This window comes from Lipophrys pholis (genome assembly GCF_963383615.2).
Source record: "Lipophrys pholis genome assembly, chromosome: 6".
Lineage (NCBI taxonomy): Eukaryota > Metazoa > Chordata > Actinopteri > Blenniiformes > Blenniidae > Lipophrys > Lipophrys pholis.
The window spans coordinates 18482717-18497804 of record NC_137629.1 but is presented as its reverse complement, the minus strand read 5'-3'; the positions used below and the strand labels follow the sequence as shown (position 1 = coordinate 18497804).

The 15088-nt window shown below is 43.1% G+C and overlaps 1 protein-coding gene across 2 annotated transcripts; it reads right to left on the bottom strand.

Moving 5' to 3' along the window:
- zdhhc2 (zDHHC palmitoyltransferase 2) lies at nucleotides 1-14246 on the bottom strand. 2 transcript variants are annotated; one of them, XM_080465433.1, is made up of 14 exons: nucleotides 13815-14174; nucleotides 10806-10832; nucleotides 8906-9000; nucleotides 8098-8218; nucleotides 6888-6957; nucleotides 6745-6777; nucleotides 6407-6527; nucleotides 6217-6255; nucleotides 5928-6060; nucleotides 5094-5220; nucleotides 2903-2995; nucleotides 2398-2513; nucleotides 2217-2284; nucleotides 1-2128 (listed from the first exon to the last, which is right to left on the bottom strand). In XM_080465433.1, the coding sequence occupies exons 1-13, from the start codon at nucleotides 13939-13941 to the stop codon at nucleotides 2244-2246; spliced, it is 1143 nt and encodes a 380-aa protein (XP_080321559.1). In that variant the 5' UTR covers nucleotides 13942-14174; the 3' UTR covers nucleotides 1-2128; nucleotides 2217-2243. The 2 variants fall into 2 exon arrangements, with proteins under 2 accessions (XP_080321559.1, XP_080321560.1); XM_080465434.1 differs by lacking the exon at nucleotides 6217-6255 and having other exon boundaries at nucleotides 395-2128; nucleotides 13815-14246.
- Nucleotides 14247-15088: the final 842 nt, after the last annotated feature.

Here is a 15088-nt window from a genome sequence, read left to right as displayed (position 1 = left end):
GGAGGCGTGACAAGATCAGTTATTTTCTTCTGAACAACATCAAGGCATGAAAACTGCATCAGAACCTCATTTTATGGGTGTCGCACACCGATACTGATTCTGTAGATTTTGTGGCGAGCCTTTATTTTAGACGTGGCTACTGGCGTCATGCTGCACCTGCTTGTCCAAAGATAGTGATGCACAGAGGAAGTTTAAAAAGAAATAATTTTAACCCAATGCTGATTGCAATTATTCCTTAAATATTGAAAAAGTAAACGTGCTTTAAGATAAAAATGATCACATAAGGTCTATGTAGAATAATTCAACGAGATTCACTTGAATTACTCATTTAGCTCCTCATGTTAAACTAATAGCTCAAATTTTCATTACAATTTCATTACGATTTGTCTTTTTTGCGAGCGTCATGATCCAAATTGACTTTTATTATTTTAACACAGTTTAGATTTCAAAATACTGGTTTATTCGTTTATGCCAAGTTTTGTTACTTCATTAACGCCATAATTTCCATCTTTTCAATTCAGAAGAAAAAAAAGATTTTATATACATTTTTATAGCAAATTATGTCAAACTTTATTCCAAAGTGCGTGTCCATCCATAAAATGAGGGGACGTATTGGTCAGCAGGTGTTTGGAGTTGAAGATATTTGCAGTTCCTTTACAGAAAACATCCCCACATCTACTGCAAGTACGATGTAACACAGTTAGTGAAGTAATCTGAATTTCACGTAACGTGACAGTATTTATGCATCAACATGAGAAAAAGTGTTTCATAGTGACGCTTATAACAAAACTCACAGTAAAATAGCCTTAGCTTTACCAGCATCACATCATACCTGCTTTTTTTTAATTCTATTTTTTTTAATTCTTGTTATTTTGCAGATTTCCAGTTGCCTCGGAGCTCAAAATGTCTCACTCGTCGTGACAGAGATTCTTCAGTTCATCTCAAGTCAACAAACAATAAAGATGCATCCACTTAATCTGCTGTTGTTCAGGCTCTTTCTGAGTATACATTAAAAAAAGAACCCACCACATTTCATTCGCAAAAGCGGCGTAACTTCTTTTTCAGAGGCAACACTGTGGCACGTGCTAAAACAACAACAACACACCACTGATGCTCACGTGTAACACTGCATGCAGCCATGTTGGGAACTGAACCGTCTTCACGCCTTTTATTTTCTCTGCAAAACTAAAAGAATTCCAAACTCCGAGACAACTGTAATGCTTCCATCTGGGAAAAGGAACTTTTACAACTTTACAACCAGTTTCATGAGCTTAAACTTCAGCGTCATTCCCACGAGGGTGAAATTTGGCAATCACGCAAAACTCGGCACAACACCGGCTCCCCAAGGAGAAGCAGTTAAAGCTTTTGGCCAGCAGATTTTTTTATTTTTTTTATTTATTTTTTCCCCGATCTGCTATCAAATATGTTGGCAGGGGCAGGTTCACACTGAGCACCACTCACTTTTAGATGTAAAACCGTAACATCCTCACTCATGCTATAAATAGTCAGAAAAGCCCTTATTTGGATGTAAATACTAAATACATTTTGTTGTTCTTTTCAGGAGACCACGCGTCGTGGATCGATTCACTACAACGAGGTGTGTCGACATCCTGAGACGAAAGCATGCATCGTTTGTTCCCGTGGCTGGAAACGTTTTCCCACAAAAGAACAGAAATTCACAGGAGTCAACAGAAAAGGCCAAGAGGGAATGTCGTTTACAGCACGTCAACATCTCCACTAATCTACGCTCTGTGTGCAAACATTTGGCAAAACTTCTAACAGCGCCTACGTATCACGTGCCTCGCCATGAAACGAAGAGGAGGCAAACAAACTTGCAGGGAAGTCGGAGAGCGCACTGTGGCATACAAAAGCAGCTCGGGCTGATTCAAAGTGCAAAACGGCTGCTGCTCGTCCCCTCTGCTGCTCTGTGCTTATTCAAAAGAAACTCAGATCACTGGAATGCAGTTTTGCTTTGGATCCGCTCCGTTCGTGCCGCGGTGGGTCGCGTGTCCCATGACAGTGACAGCTGATAATGTTAGTGATTTATCTGGGTTGTGTGTGATCTCATGTCATGTCAGACTGTCATGTTCTGATAGGCACGGACACCGAGGAGGGAGCAGCACATAACCTGCAGGTTCAAACACATCGTACAGGCTCTCAAAAACGTGTTTTCATTCAATCTCCTGTGGATGGTTTGCGCACGACTGACAACTTACTTTTTCTGGTTTCGGCTGAAATTCTGTTTACGCTTCATTTTCTATGGTGATCGCAGGGTTACTGGCACCTGAACAAACACACAGGAGAAGAAGATGAATGGGGAGAGGTTTTACTTCTGTTTTGTTTTGAGGCGGTTCGCTTCTGGAGTGAAAAATTATAATTATCAGAAGAAAAACTTGCCCTTCTTGTCTTTGTCCGTTCCACTGTCACTCTCTGACCAGGAGGGGGTGCTGGTGAGCAGCCGACTCTGGCTCTCTCGAAGAGGTTTGGAAGGGAACTGGCGACCCTCTAGTGCACTGCACACACACACACACACACACACACACACACACACACACACACACACACACACACACACACACACACACACACACACACACACACACACACACACACACACACACACACACACACACACACACACACACACACACACACACACACACACACACACACACACACACTATTATATATATATTCTTATTTATTCTTTTGACAGATTGACATTTTCACATATTTAGTATTATTGTAGAGGATCACTTTTACTGTACTGCTGTATATTGTACATTTCTATGAGGTGATATACAAGCAGAGGTGGACTTGTAGCGGCGCAGACTCATGTTTCTATGCAGTCCCTGAGTCGTTTGCATTAGTAATAGATCCGTGTGCTCCTGTCGTTACTCACCCCTTGTTGGCAGGGTTGGAGCCTGTGGGTGATGAAGGCTGCTCGGGGTCAAGATTTACCAGGCAGGTGGGGAATGAGCAGCCATCACCTAGACTAAAGCGCCAGGAAAAAGACAGACAGCAACTGTGAATAAATCATTTTTGGGGAGATTATAAAGGGAAATAGATTAATAATCTATAAGAAAGTGTGGTTAATGAAGACTGCTGAAACCTCCTAATGGAAGAGTCAATATTTTCACATGTTTCTTGTGCGGCAAAAAATCTAGGGGTCGCAGAGACTTTTCCTTTTAATTTTTTAGAGGTGATCCATCCATTCAACATCTGTAATATTTTATCTAATGAGGGAAAATACGACATTACAAATGATTTCATTAAAAAAAAAACACAAAAAAAAACCAGACGAAGTACAGAAGCTATTTTAAGTGTAATGAAGATTAACTAAATCCATGAAAATAAGATTAAGTACAAAGGCATTAGTGGAACAGTTGCTGCAGTTGCAGATTACATATAAAAACTTAATCTTTACTTTTCAGATTAAAGCATCTAATCTTTTTATTGCCCAACAGCTGACACGGCTCGTCCTGGCGTCATCTAAAGGCTCCTGTCATATCAGATGCTCAATGCCAGTTATTTTCTGGTTATTTTCCTCACGGCTTTTTAAATAGTTCAATTTAAGAACAGCTTTCATTGGATCTAATTGTTTTGCAGTGAGCCGAATCTGCTTCATTAGACTCATTAAAAATTACATTTCACTCAATTCAGAAACAAAGGATCTGTTGATTATTTAATAATTCAGCAGAAAGTTCATCATGTTCATCATCACTGATCCTCTGTGGGGACGCTGCTGCCTGTCGGCTGGGACGCCCTCCATCTTTTGAACCTTTTATTTTCTCTTGCGAGTTCATTCATTCATCACTCACTTTGACATGTTGTGTTGAAATCTGATGTTGTGGGACAATCTTTTTTTTGGGGGGGGAATATTTCACCTTCAATATTTATCATAAATACAATGATATTTGCAGAGGCTTTAAAAAGCTCCAGTGTCTGTTTCAACACAACATGCACACAGCAGAATAATGACTTTGATAGAGCGGGGGATGGACAGTCCTCCATTAACATACAGATAAATTAAATGACTCTGCAGAAGTAAACATGTCAGTGGCATCACTGTGCAGTAATGAGCACATAGAGGACAAGGATTTTAATGCTTTTGTTCAAGTTGGCAGTAGAAAGGTGAAAAAAACAGCTCCGACTTTTCAATCAGATTTTATCAGCGCACGGTGGCTGTTTTACAAACCCATAAACTCTGTTTCTTGAAATTTCAACAGGTTAACAGATGGCTGTACTTGTACGGATCATGTAGCAGGTACATTGTACAGTTGTGCATCATTAAAAACACTTCAGAGGGTGTTTACCGTCAGACTTCCTCAAACTTTGAATAATGTTTTTGTAGTTTGCTCACACTATATGACACTGTGTTTAATATCGTAATACTCTTTCATTTGGTCCATACTTACAGAACGTTATTCCTTTAAAGTCTTCATAAGGTGAAACTCACACTTTTTCAATTTTTCACATTTACGTTTCAGCTCCATCGAAAAATCAAAAATCCTATTTTCTAAACATAAATTTACACACTAATTCCCTCTGATTTCCTCCTGTTAATAAAATGAGGATGAGGTCTCATCTTGCACTTGAGAGCATTTACAAATTGTCTATTTAATGGACATCGTTATGTGTCCCACCTCCGTATCTTTGCCAGGAAAGTCAAACAAGAGACCTTTAAGTCTCAGCCAGCCTGCAGAAAGGCCCAATACAGCCTTCAGGATGGCTTTACAAAGTGTAAACACGACAAATATTGGAGAAACTGCAGTTTCTAATTAGTTCAGTGAGGGTTGCACTGTTTCACAGGAAGAACGCTGAGACCTGAACTGACCAGCAGGTGGCAGCAAAGAGTTTGTTACTGCCCACCTTAATACTAGCAGTTAGCATCAAAGCTATACAGAATACAGAAAATCTTCTGTCCTGGGAAACTTCATTTTCAAACTTGTAGAGTTTGTGGATTAATTTTGTTGTGGTCATTTATAGATTATTATGCTTTATGGTTTACGTGTCCAGCCCACCTGAGATCAAATTAGACTGGAATGAGTTTGACTCCGTAGGTTTGAATGCTTGTTGTCAGGGGATCTTACCTGGAGAAAATGGGAACGGGCCAGTATTTCACCTCATCACCAAAGACCTGGCGAAAGTTCTTGCTGAAGCCCAAACTGAACCCGTTCTTATCTGTGCCATGGCGAAACACCGGAGCGCGCACGGCCTCTGAAACGACAAACACAGAGAATAAGAGTAAATACAGCACTCCCTCCTCGGTCTTTATATAATCTGTTACTCAGACTGATAACAAGAGCTCATTGAGACAACAGACCAATGTGGGAGCCGTTCCCGCTGCACTGCGGCATCAATGAAACAACCCTGAATGAAAGTGTCTATTGTTGTGCCGGAAATGTAGATCCCCAACTGTTTCACCAGGTGTGACTCCTCCTTCAAAGCACTATATCAGTGTCTGTTACTAAGCTGCTTACTGCTCTCAGCCATGTGTCTTTGCATTGCACTGTAGCGCACTCCTCTGGATAATCCACTCTCCTCTGTGCACTAAGACAAAGTGTGCCACTGTGCACACATAATGAGAAACGGCTCCGCCTGAGATCGGTCCGGAGAGCCTCATCAAGTCGAGGAATGGTGAGTGACATCGGGAAAACTGCAAGGAAACATCCTTCATCATTAGTCCAACGGCAACAACTGTGTAAATAGAGTGTGAGCAAACGGCCGGGATCCACAGAGGAGAAGAGAACTCAACTGAGACTGCACATACACACACACACACACACATTCTGCAGCCTTCCACCGAACACCAAATCTGAACCCTAAAGAAATCTGCAACACTAGTTCGTTCAGACGCCACAAGACATTCTGGCCTTAATCAAGGCCTGCAAAACAAGAACCGGAGCACAAAGTGCAGCACCCACCGAGGGTGGATCTGTTCTTGCAGACGAGCCAGCAGTGATAGATGAAAAGTGAAGCCAGGCTGACGGAGAACATGGAGGCCGAGAAGAAGAGGAAGAGGATGTGGAACTTGGCCTGGGTGTCTGGGAGGCCTTTCTGAAGGGAGAAACAGCACGTTAGCACAGCGACACAAGCACAGAATGCACATGAAGGCAAAACGCTGGTCTACGGGGAGACATCTGAGTGGCTTTGACGAACTACACTACACAAGAGGATTGTTTCTATTTCAGCCGGCAGCTGGTTGGCTCGTACCAGGTATTCTTTCAGACGGAAATGTGCTTTACCTCCGGCCTTAAAAGTCAAAATCAAACAGCAAACAGATAAAAGAAAGAAAGGAAAAGCCACACGTGAATGAAGATAGGATGTCCTAACTGGACAGTTTCAGAAAAATTCGCCCCCCCATAATCAAAGCTACGTGTTGTGATACGGAGGCAGTACTTACTGTCCAAAACTTAATGAAGTACTGAAGATCTGTAGCAGTTATAAAAAGGCAGTAAAGTAGCGAGTATGCCAGGAACAGCATGAAGTACTTGTAGTTGGAGAATCCCACGCAGTTGTTCACCCTGTGACAATGATTAAAGGATACAAAACGTAAGTATATATGTACTTATTTCAATCCTACACTTGAGGAGCACACTGAATTACAAAGCCACAAAGGCTGAATCCAGTTTTACTGATCAAAGAAAAACGGCATGTGAGTTCAGTGCGGCACTGACGCGGCGTCACGAGCGTTTGTTTGGAATCAAATTGCCTGTTTAATAAAAGAGTGTGACTACATACCAGGGGCAGTGGTGATCCATCTTCAGGATGCATCTGTAAGGCAGCGGGGTCAGACGTCAGTGTAATTGAATCTTACTCCGCCTGCCAGAAAGCAATATGGCGTGTGGTCTGTTCTCTATAGGTGCGTGAGCAGAGAGCCATACTTATCGCAGACTGAACAATGGTGACATCGATCAGGCTTCAGCAGCTGGCAGCGGTCACAGAAACGGATTGCTGAGGAGACACAGTCAATTCAATCACACCGCCGTCAGCTCCCTGCTCGCTCCCCACCACGCACTAACAAGGAGGCGGAGAAGGGGCTCGCAAAGACCCTCCGTCAGTCTGGACCAGCGGTTTTTCAACCGGCAGTTGGAGTGGGGTGTGCAGCGGCAGCAGAAAAAATCTGGCAGCCAAAGGGATGCTTTCCCCCCAATGTGACTTCATCACAACAGTTTAAATCAATCGTTTTCATCCAAACAGGTATTTTCAAAACTAAAGTGGATAAAAAAAAGTACACAACCACGAGACTAACGGTTCTGCATTGACTTACCCGATATTTCAAATTAAGTGCACTGATAATAATATTCTACTCGATCTACTTAAAAAAAATTTTTTTTAAATGTTGCTTAATTATTTTATGTTGATCAAGCAAAGTTGTTCTTTGTTTAAATTACTTACTTGTTTTTTTGTTAACATGAAACACAAAATCCAAGTAAAGTGAACTTAGTGTTTTTCCTGTCTGGGGATTCTTAGATCATCTGTATAAACTGAAGTGTATTTTTGTAGTTTATCTTCCACTAATAAAGAAATCTCCTCTGCCTCTTTGTAAATCTTCACTCTATCAGTCTGTGGCACTTGGGAACACTGATGACTTATGGGTATTGTAATATTTGGTTTTTTTGAACTACTGAATGAAAAACAATAAAGATAAGATTGTTTTTTGTTGTGCAGATAAATTTTGAAAGATCGGCTCACATAACTTAAATTATTCATGCCCACCGCCCCCCCCCCCCCAAATAAGAAGAGTCTCTTGTATTTTAAACAAATATTTTTGTCTTCAATATTAGATATATTTGTGTAAAGCTACAAACTTGAATTTTTATTGCTGATTTCACAGATTCATTTAAGGTAAATTTACTTTTCAGTGGAAACCATCAGCCCCACTGTACACAGTTTCCATGCTCTGAGCTGGGATTGACTCCAAACCTGAGTACAGATAAAGTGCTCTAGAAGAAGGGCATTAGGAAGTCTGGCGTGAGACAGAGCCCGTGTGTGATGAGAGCTGGACTCCTCCGCTCACAGTTTAGAAAACCCCGGTCCAGACCCTTCCAGCTGTTCTGCTTCAGCAGCTCTGTGTCCGGCGCTGGTCTGTACCTCCAGAGTTGGTGCGGGTGTAGATGGGCAGATCCCTGGCTATCCTCCTCAGGATCTCCTGCTGGGACTCCCCTCGGTCTTCACGCTCCAGCAGCTCCTTGTCAGAGTGGGACAGGTGGAACTATGTCGGGCGGGAAAGACAAGCAACAACTGTGATTTATCGACGGCTCAATCCGTGATCAGAGCCGTGTCGTTGTAATCGTCACTACAGATTCAATTATTGTGCCAGATAAGCTTTGCGCTGTGCGAGGAATCAGTAATGCAGGGATGTCTGTCGCCGGTGGAGGGTGTCTCTGTCTGTTTTTTCCCCATTTGTTTGGACTCTTTCTGCCCCAGCAGGCAAATGGGAGCAAAGCAGCACAGAGCTGCGATATTACTTTCAGCCGCTGAGGCGATTTATGATTGAACACTGGAAACAAATAACAGCGATGATCACAAACAGCACAGCGCATAACAAATTTGACTTTTATTGCAATATCCAAACTCCCCAAGTGATCCAACGAATCCCGTCTCACGAAGGAAGATTTCAGACGTGCTGATCACTGCCTGCACTTCATCCGGGTGGAAATTGAAATGCAAGTGCAGCTCTCTCTGAGATGCATGCATGTGTTTTTACCCTGCAGAGCAGAAGTGCTCCGGTCAGGATCAGAGCCATTAGAGCTGCAGCTCCGGGCGCAGCCGCTGGAAAGTATTATCAGTCTAAATGCAGCATTCGATCACGCGGGGAAGCTGTAACCCACATCTCCACTTCCCTCAGTGACACATCACCCCGGCTGACTACCACTGCATCAGCGTCAGACACACTCACCTCCTTCAGGGGGTTCAGGGGCCTGGTGAAGATGGTTTGCCAGTACGCCCACACAAACATGATGAAGACCACATGGTACACCAGCAAGTACACCACTGCAAGCAGATAAACAGTTTGTCATCAGTCTCTTATTGACAGTTTGATGCTTCACTGAGTCTCACTAATGTCACTGGATTTTTTTAGTAAACAACAAAGTTATATAGATAAAGATTAACTGCTGGGGTGAAATTCATTCCTACGAAGGAGCCCAACCCTCGAGCATCAGAGCAGCAATGGCGTCTTTTATTTGTACGGACTGATTCACAGTTGTCCTAACACATCAAATTTGTGTAACAGCACTTTGCCCAACCATGACTATGCAGATTTTGAAAATGCACAACACTCGATTAGCACTTTTGCCACACAGCCTCTCTGTCGCTCTATCTATCTATCTATCTATCTATCTATCTATCTATCTATCTATCTATCTATCTATCTATCTAGGTGTTTCCATGTACGTAGACATCGTTTCCTAAACGTTGCAATGTTGCCATGTAAACGTGACATTTTTTCTGAAACGGACATGTATAAATTATTCGTTTTCACTTGAAACGTTGTCGTGTAAATGGGGCGTTTGTCCTTCTATCAAATTCTTTCACTCTCACCTGTATTTCTAACTCAGACCTGAATATTATTGCCGATCAATTAAATGAAAAGTAAAAATATTAAACATATACATTTCACAATAACCATACTAATTGTAGGTGGAGTTAAAACGCCATCAGGTCACACTTCACTTTATATTTAGGTCAAACAAATTACATAACAGCAAAGGTGGACTAAAAATAAAAAATGACAAAAGAACAAAATCTGACAGAATAAAATGGGACAAGATTCATTGAAAATAATAGTCTGAATGAAAGACGACTCCCGTTATCTCTTGTGATAAATGCATGCCTTCCCACTAATTTCCTTTTATTTCATTTACTATCCCTTTTTACCGACTTGTCAAGTATATCATGTGACATGTTATAATATACATTAGATATTATTTCCCAACCTTCAAATCAGGATCATAACATTTTTTTATCAAGATTTTGTGTTTTTGTCACAGAAAAACTGGATCTGTGTAAATGTTGCATGCTTCCTACCATAAATGTAGCCCATATGTAATTAATAAAATAATGATTTTTAGGTATCGTGGTTCACATCTTTTATTTTAAATAATATTTGACCTGACAAGTATACATTGTACATAGAGTTTATTTCTACTTGAGTCACACACATAGACGGAGATATAGAGGACGTGGAGCTTTGCTTTATAAGCTTGAGATTCTTACCGTACAGTGGTGCCAAACACCACTTTCAATAATGAACACAATTTAATGTAGACATACACCAAATACTTACAATCAACCTTTTAGGAAACTGAACAGGCTAAAATCTTATTGAGTCGCTTTGTTAGTGGAGAAATTGATGTTAATTTGTGATATACACTAATATAAAAAGGACCTTGAATGTGAGAGGAAGTTGTGTCTTACTATATAAAGCAGCACTCTCCCAATCAGCAGCATGTTTAGTGGATTTAACACTTTTGATTAGCATCACTAATTTAACACCCAAATCCATTGAAAAAAAAAAAATAAAAACTGAGGTTGAAGGGTTCATGCCATTAGCCTGAGTGGTTTTGGACAAGCCGGTGACTCGGGAAGAAAAATGAAAGCGCGTCCTTCTCCACTCTGTGGATGTAGAAAGCAGACTGAATAAAAAACAACAAATCTGAAGGTAATGAGAAAAATCTCATGACACACTTCCAGCTGATAGAAGCCGGTCGTAGTGTTTTGATGGGGGCCTTAACATAGAACAGATGCTGAGCAGTCGCAGACATGATTCCTCTTGATCAGCATCAGAAATCACTCACCCTTCTCCCCTGTGTCCTCAATGGATTCTGGAAAATGAGAATTTGAAATACAGAGTCAGGCCTGTGATGAATAAAACGTGAAAAACATCAGAAAATCTGCAAGTTAACATGGAGGGAAGATGGGAAATTATTTTTTCTCTTAAACGCTTGAACTATACTCGAAAACTTATGGTGATTTCAACTATGACTTTTTGGAGTCAACGCCAATATTTCAAACTGGAGCATCTTAAATGTGAAAAATCTTGTTTTTACCATTTGCCAAAGCTATAAAGCTAAACAGAGTCTGCGATCATGGAATGAGGATCCTGATCCAGATTAGGTTCAAATGAAAATAAACAGGCAGAGAGAAATGATGGATAACGTGGCAAGACCAGACAGGAACTAGACTGGAGCCGTGGAGGACAGACGCCGGACCAGAGACGAGGACGCTGAGCTAAACAGAGGAAACAACAAAGCATGGACAGGCTTTATTGTCCATGCTGGTCTCCTTTATACACACACCAGCAGATAAGGTGCAAACAATCAAGGTGAGAGATTCTGCACATGAAAACATGAAAGGATGGAACAACAACTACAATCGGACTACAGCTTCATTCCATCATAAAGTATCAGAAGGTGGCTGCATGCGGCCACATGGTGTGGACATGGAACCAAAACAACCATAAAACATTATGGAAAAACAAAAACAAACTACCAAAAAGAACAACATGGCCATGACATATAGATCAAGCTAGAAAACAATCTAAAGTAAATGAAAGTGATCTATAAGTAACCCTTCCAAACAAGTGTCAATATTTGTGACTGAAAATTATCTTGTGAGTAATCAGCAAACATGAAAAATGCTGACTCATAAAATCCTCTGTCCCAGCCTCCAATACCACACACACACACACACACACGCACGCACGCACGCACGCACGCACGCACGCACGCACGCACGCACGCACGCACGCACGCACGCACACACACACACACACACACACACACACACACATCATAAAATCAATATAAAACATGCTCAATCACATAGATTGATTCAATTTTCCTCCCCAGCCTGGATTCACTGTGCATTAAGATGCTGTATTCAAAGCAGAACAACCCGCACAGTCTTTATGCATGTGTGTGACACCACACACACACGTACACACACGTATAAAGCTGCATGTCCTTCACAGACACCCACCTGAAGACCTGCACTCAAAGAGACGGGTGGAGACCTGTTCGAAAGCTCCGTAAATATAAACTCCTATGAATTTGTCCTGATATCTAAGCAATGATTAGTTGAGCATACAGAAACCATCCATCTTCAGCAATTTGCCTGTGTGGCAGCAGACATGCACACACACACACACACACACACACACACACACACACACACACACACACACACACACACACACACACACACACACACACACACACACACACACAGATGGAAGTGAGAAAAGGTGATCCAAGGAGCTGAATCAAGGCAAGCAGCCAGAAACTGTGTGCATGCTGCCTTGGCAGCATAAAGGCCCCAGAGTCTGACAGTGTGTGTCCTGTGACGTCTCCTCTCTGCATCCTTGCAGGATATTTCCAATAAGTCGGTGATTTCAAGGAGCCTGACTTCACGTTGTGAGGCGTCCTGAGAAGAGGGGGGCCACTGTTCAAAGTGTCTGGTGCTAAAAGTGGGTCAGCCGCAGATTGCTCGGGGTGAATTATGTAAGGCAGACAAAGGGATTAACTGAGCTGACGAGCGAGAAGTATCAGCTGACAATACTTTCACACAACTGACTCTGTGTCTGTCTGAGGAGCGCATGCCGACCCCGAGCAGACGCCGTCCTGCCCTCCTGCTGCTGTTTTCATCCGCCCGGCCCATGTGACCGGAGCGCATCACAATTTCACTCTTGTTCCAGTGGGTACAACACATTTCTATTTTGGTTTTTTAGAAAAACACTGTGATCGCTTGGCCTGCAGTAATCAAAGGCATTTCACACACTGCAGGAGACTCAGGTGACCCTATAATTCTAGAAAAGGGTCGTCCTGGGGCAGAGGCTGGCCGGCCTCTCTGATGAACTCCCCGACACGGCACCATGACTTCCTGCACCGCGTTAAACTCACTGATCAGGTGTAAAGATGTGCATCTGCAGGTAGAACATCAACCTCCTCCTCATCTTGCCCTCTCCTCTGTTTGGTCTCAATAAACCATCTCCTTTTGGGAGGAGATTTTCTTTCCCCGTGGTCTGACAAGCGACCAAACGGAGCACGAGAGTGGGGCTGCTGAGACTCAACTAAAACATCCTAGAAGTCATTACTCTATATCCAGGTCAACATGTGTGTTCACCGTTCACCGAGGAGACTCGCTGGCTGCCTGTCAGCAGCACCATCTGATGTTCAGAGGCAAGTGAGGGGAGGGAGAAAAGCCCCACTCAAAATCCATTACAGCTCCAGTTTTTCAGATAATGCGGGCGGTGTTTGTGGTGGAGGATATAAATCCAGCTAATGAAGCTCTGCAGCTACACCCGCCTGGAGCTATTACAGTAAGACTTTAAGATAGTCCTGATGGAGTGGTGGTGATGCTGGTGGTGGTGGAGGGCAGTCAGATGCTCTAATCCCATTCTCACATCCTGTGATAATGCATGTGTCATGAAAAATCACTCAATGCTCACTGATAATAAAATCAGGCTCAGTCCTCTCATGGCATGGTGTGATCTGAGGACGCTTTTGTTTTTCTTTCCTAATCCCCTCCAAAAAATCGAAAAAATATGGTACTTCCTGAAAGAATATGCAGACAATCTGTTGAAGTGTTATTGCCATGTGACTGTCCACACTGCGTAAACAAGCAGCCAGTCTTCTGCAGCCATGCACCCCACAAAACAAAAAATACCAAAATAAAAACATCAGACTGGTCTTCAATCTGCTGAAACACAAATGTCTCCTCAAACCTACACACTCATAAACCAGTCTGCACACACAGACGCACACACACTTGCCCCTCATAGTATCAGACACACGGCTCAGTCTTACCGACGCACAGCTGCAGGACATAGGCGTAGTAGGACCAGGCCACTATGAGAGCGATGAACAGCACCGGGATCCAGTACAGAACTCTCTTACAGCCCCGCTTGATACTACGCGAGCCCGACGGTGCCATAGTCTAGGAGCGGATCATCTCCCGTGCTCGTCCGTGTGCTGCTCTCCCTCCTCTCACTCAGCCTGCGTGCGTGCGCGCGTGCGCGTGTGTCCTCCCGTGGTCTGTCACCGCACCGCAGCCCTGATGCTCAGACGCAACATCCGAGGAGCCCGCAGCCCGCAGCCCGCCTCCGGTGCCTCCTCCGCCGCTGCTCGCACGGCTCTGATCGTCCCGCTCAGACGCGAGCGCAGACTACACTCCCGACATCAGACTGCTTCACGCGCAAGTGTGCACGCACATACTCACACACACACACACACACACACACAAGCAGCGCCGCCCCCGCTACCTCCCCACAGGTTGCCATGACGTCCGAGGGATGCTGCAAGCCTGGCACATTTTTTCAGATGGGGTTCAATAAGTTCACACACACACACTCACACACACACACACACACACACACACACACACACACACACACACACACACACGCTGTTTGTATCAGGACAATACACTGACTTTCATTCATTTCTGGCAGATTTAAACGGAAAATCTCAAAATTTTGTATTTCTCCTAAATGAACCTCCATTTTTGTCATAAATCCTCACGAGTCCGTGTGAAATCAGTGTGAGATTCTCACAGGATGGACGCAAAAACGCGCACACACACACAGACGCGTGTGTGTGCCCTAACACAAGTGGTTGGTCAGACCTTCACTGTGTTTTCAGTTTGTCCAGAGTGAGTAGTGTGAATCAGCCTCAGTCTGACACATGTTTGTTCAACATGTCTTGGTAGCTAATAAATAATCCCAAAGCGTCTCAAACATGTGGCCCGTGGGCCTGCAGGATGACCTTGCAAAGTAAACACTTGCATTTTGTGTGTAGTTTATTACCAGGCCATTGCAACGTTTAGTAATGGAACAGTGAGGTCCATCTATTTCTCTTCTGAACAGCCCAGAACCTTCTAAAAATGTGTTTCTTACAAAGATCATTACTGGGTTTACCTTCCACTTATATGTATTTTTTGTCCAACATTGTCCAACTCAAAGATTAAAAAGAATAAGGCATCACCCTTATCCTCACATTCCTGCTGCACTTCTCTTATGGCACTCCAGAATCCCAAAGTATTTCCATTACTTCACTCCCAGTGCCACAATACCACACTGCAC

Bases quoted from the DNA above. Each gene is read 5' to 3' on its own strand.
- zdhhc2 (XM_080465433.1), bottom strand. From the start codon at position 13,941: ATGGCACCGTCGGGCTCGCGTAGTATCAAGCGGGGCTGTAAGAGAGTT. The intron at 6,958-8,097 runs GTACAGACCAGC...GTGTCTCCTCAG, and splicing joins CACCCGCACCAACTCTGGAG to CAATCCGTTTCTGTGACCGC. The intron at 2,514-2,902 runs GTGAGTAACGAC...GTGTGTGTGCAG, and splicing joins TCCAACCCTGCCAACAAGGG to TGCACTAGAGGGTCGCCAGT.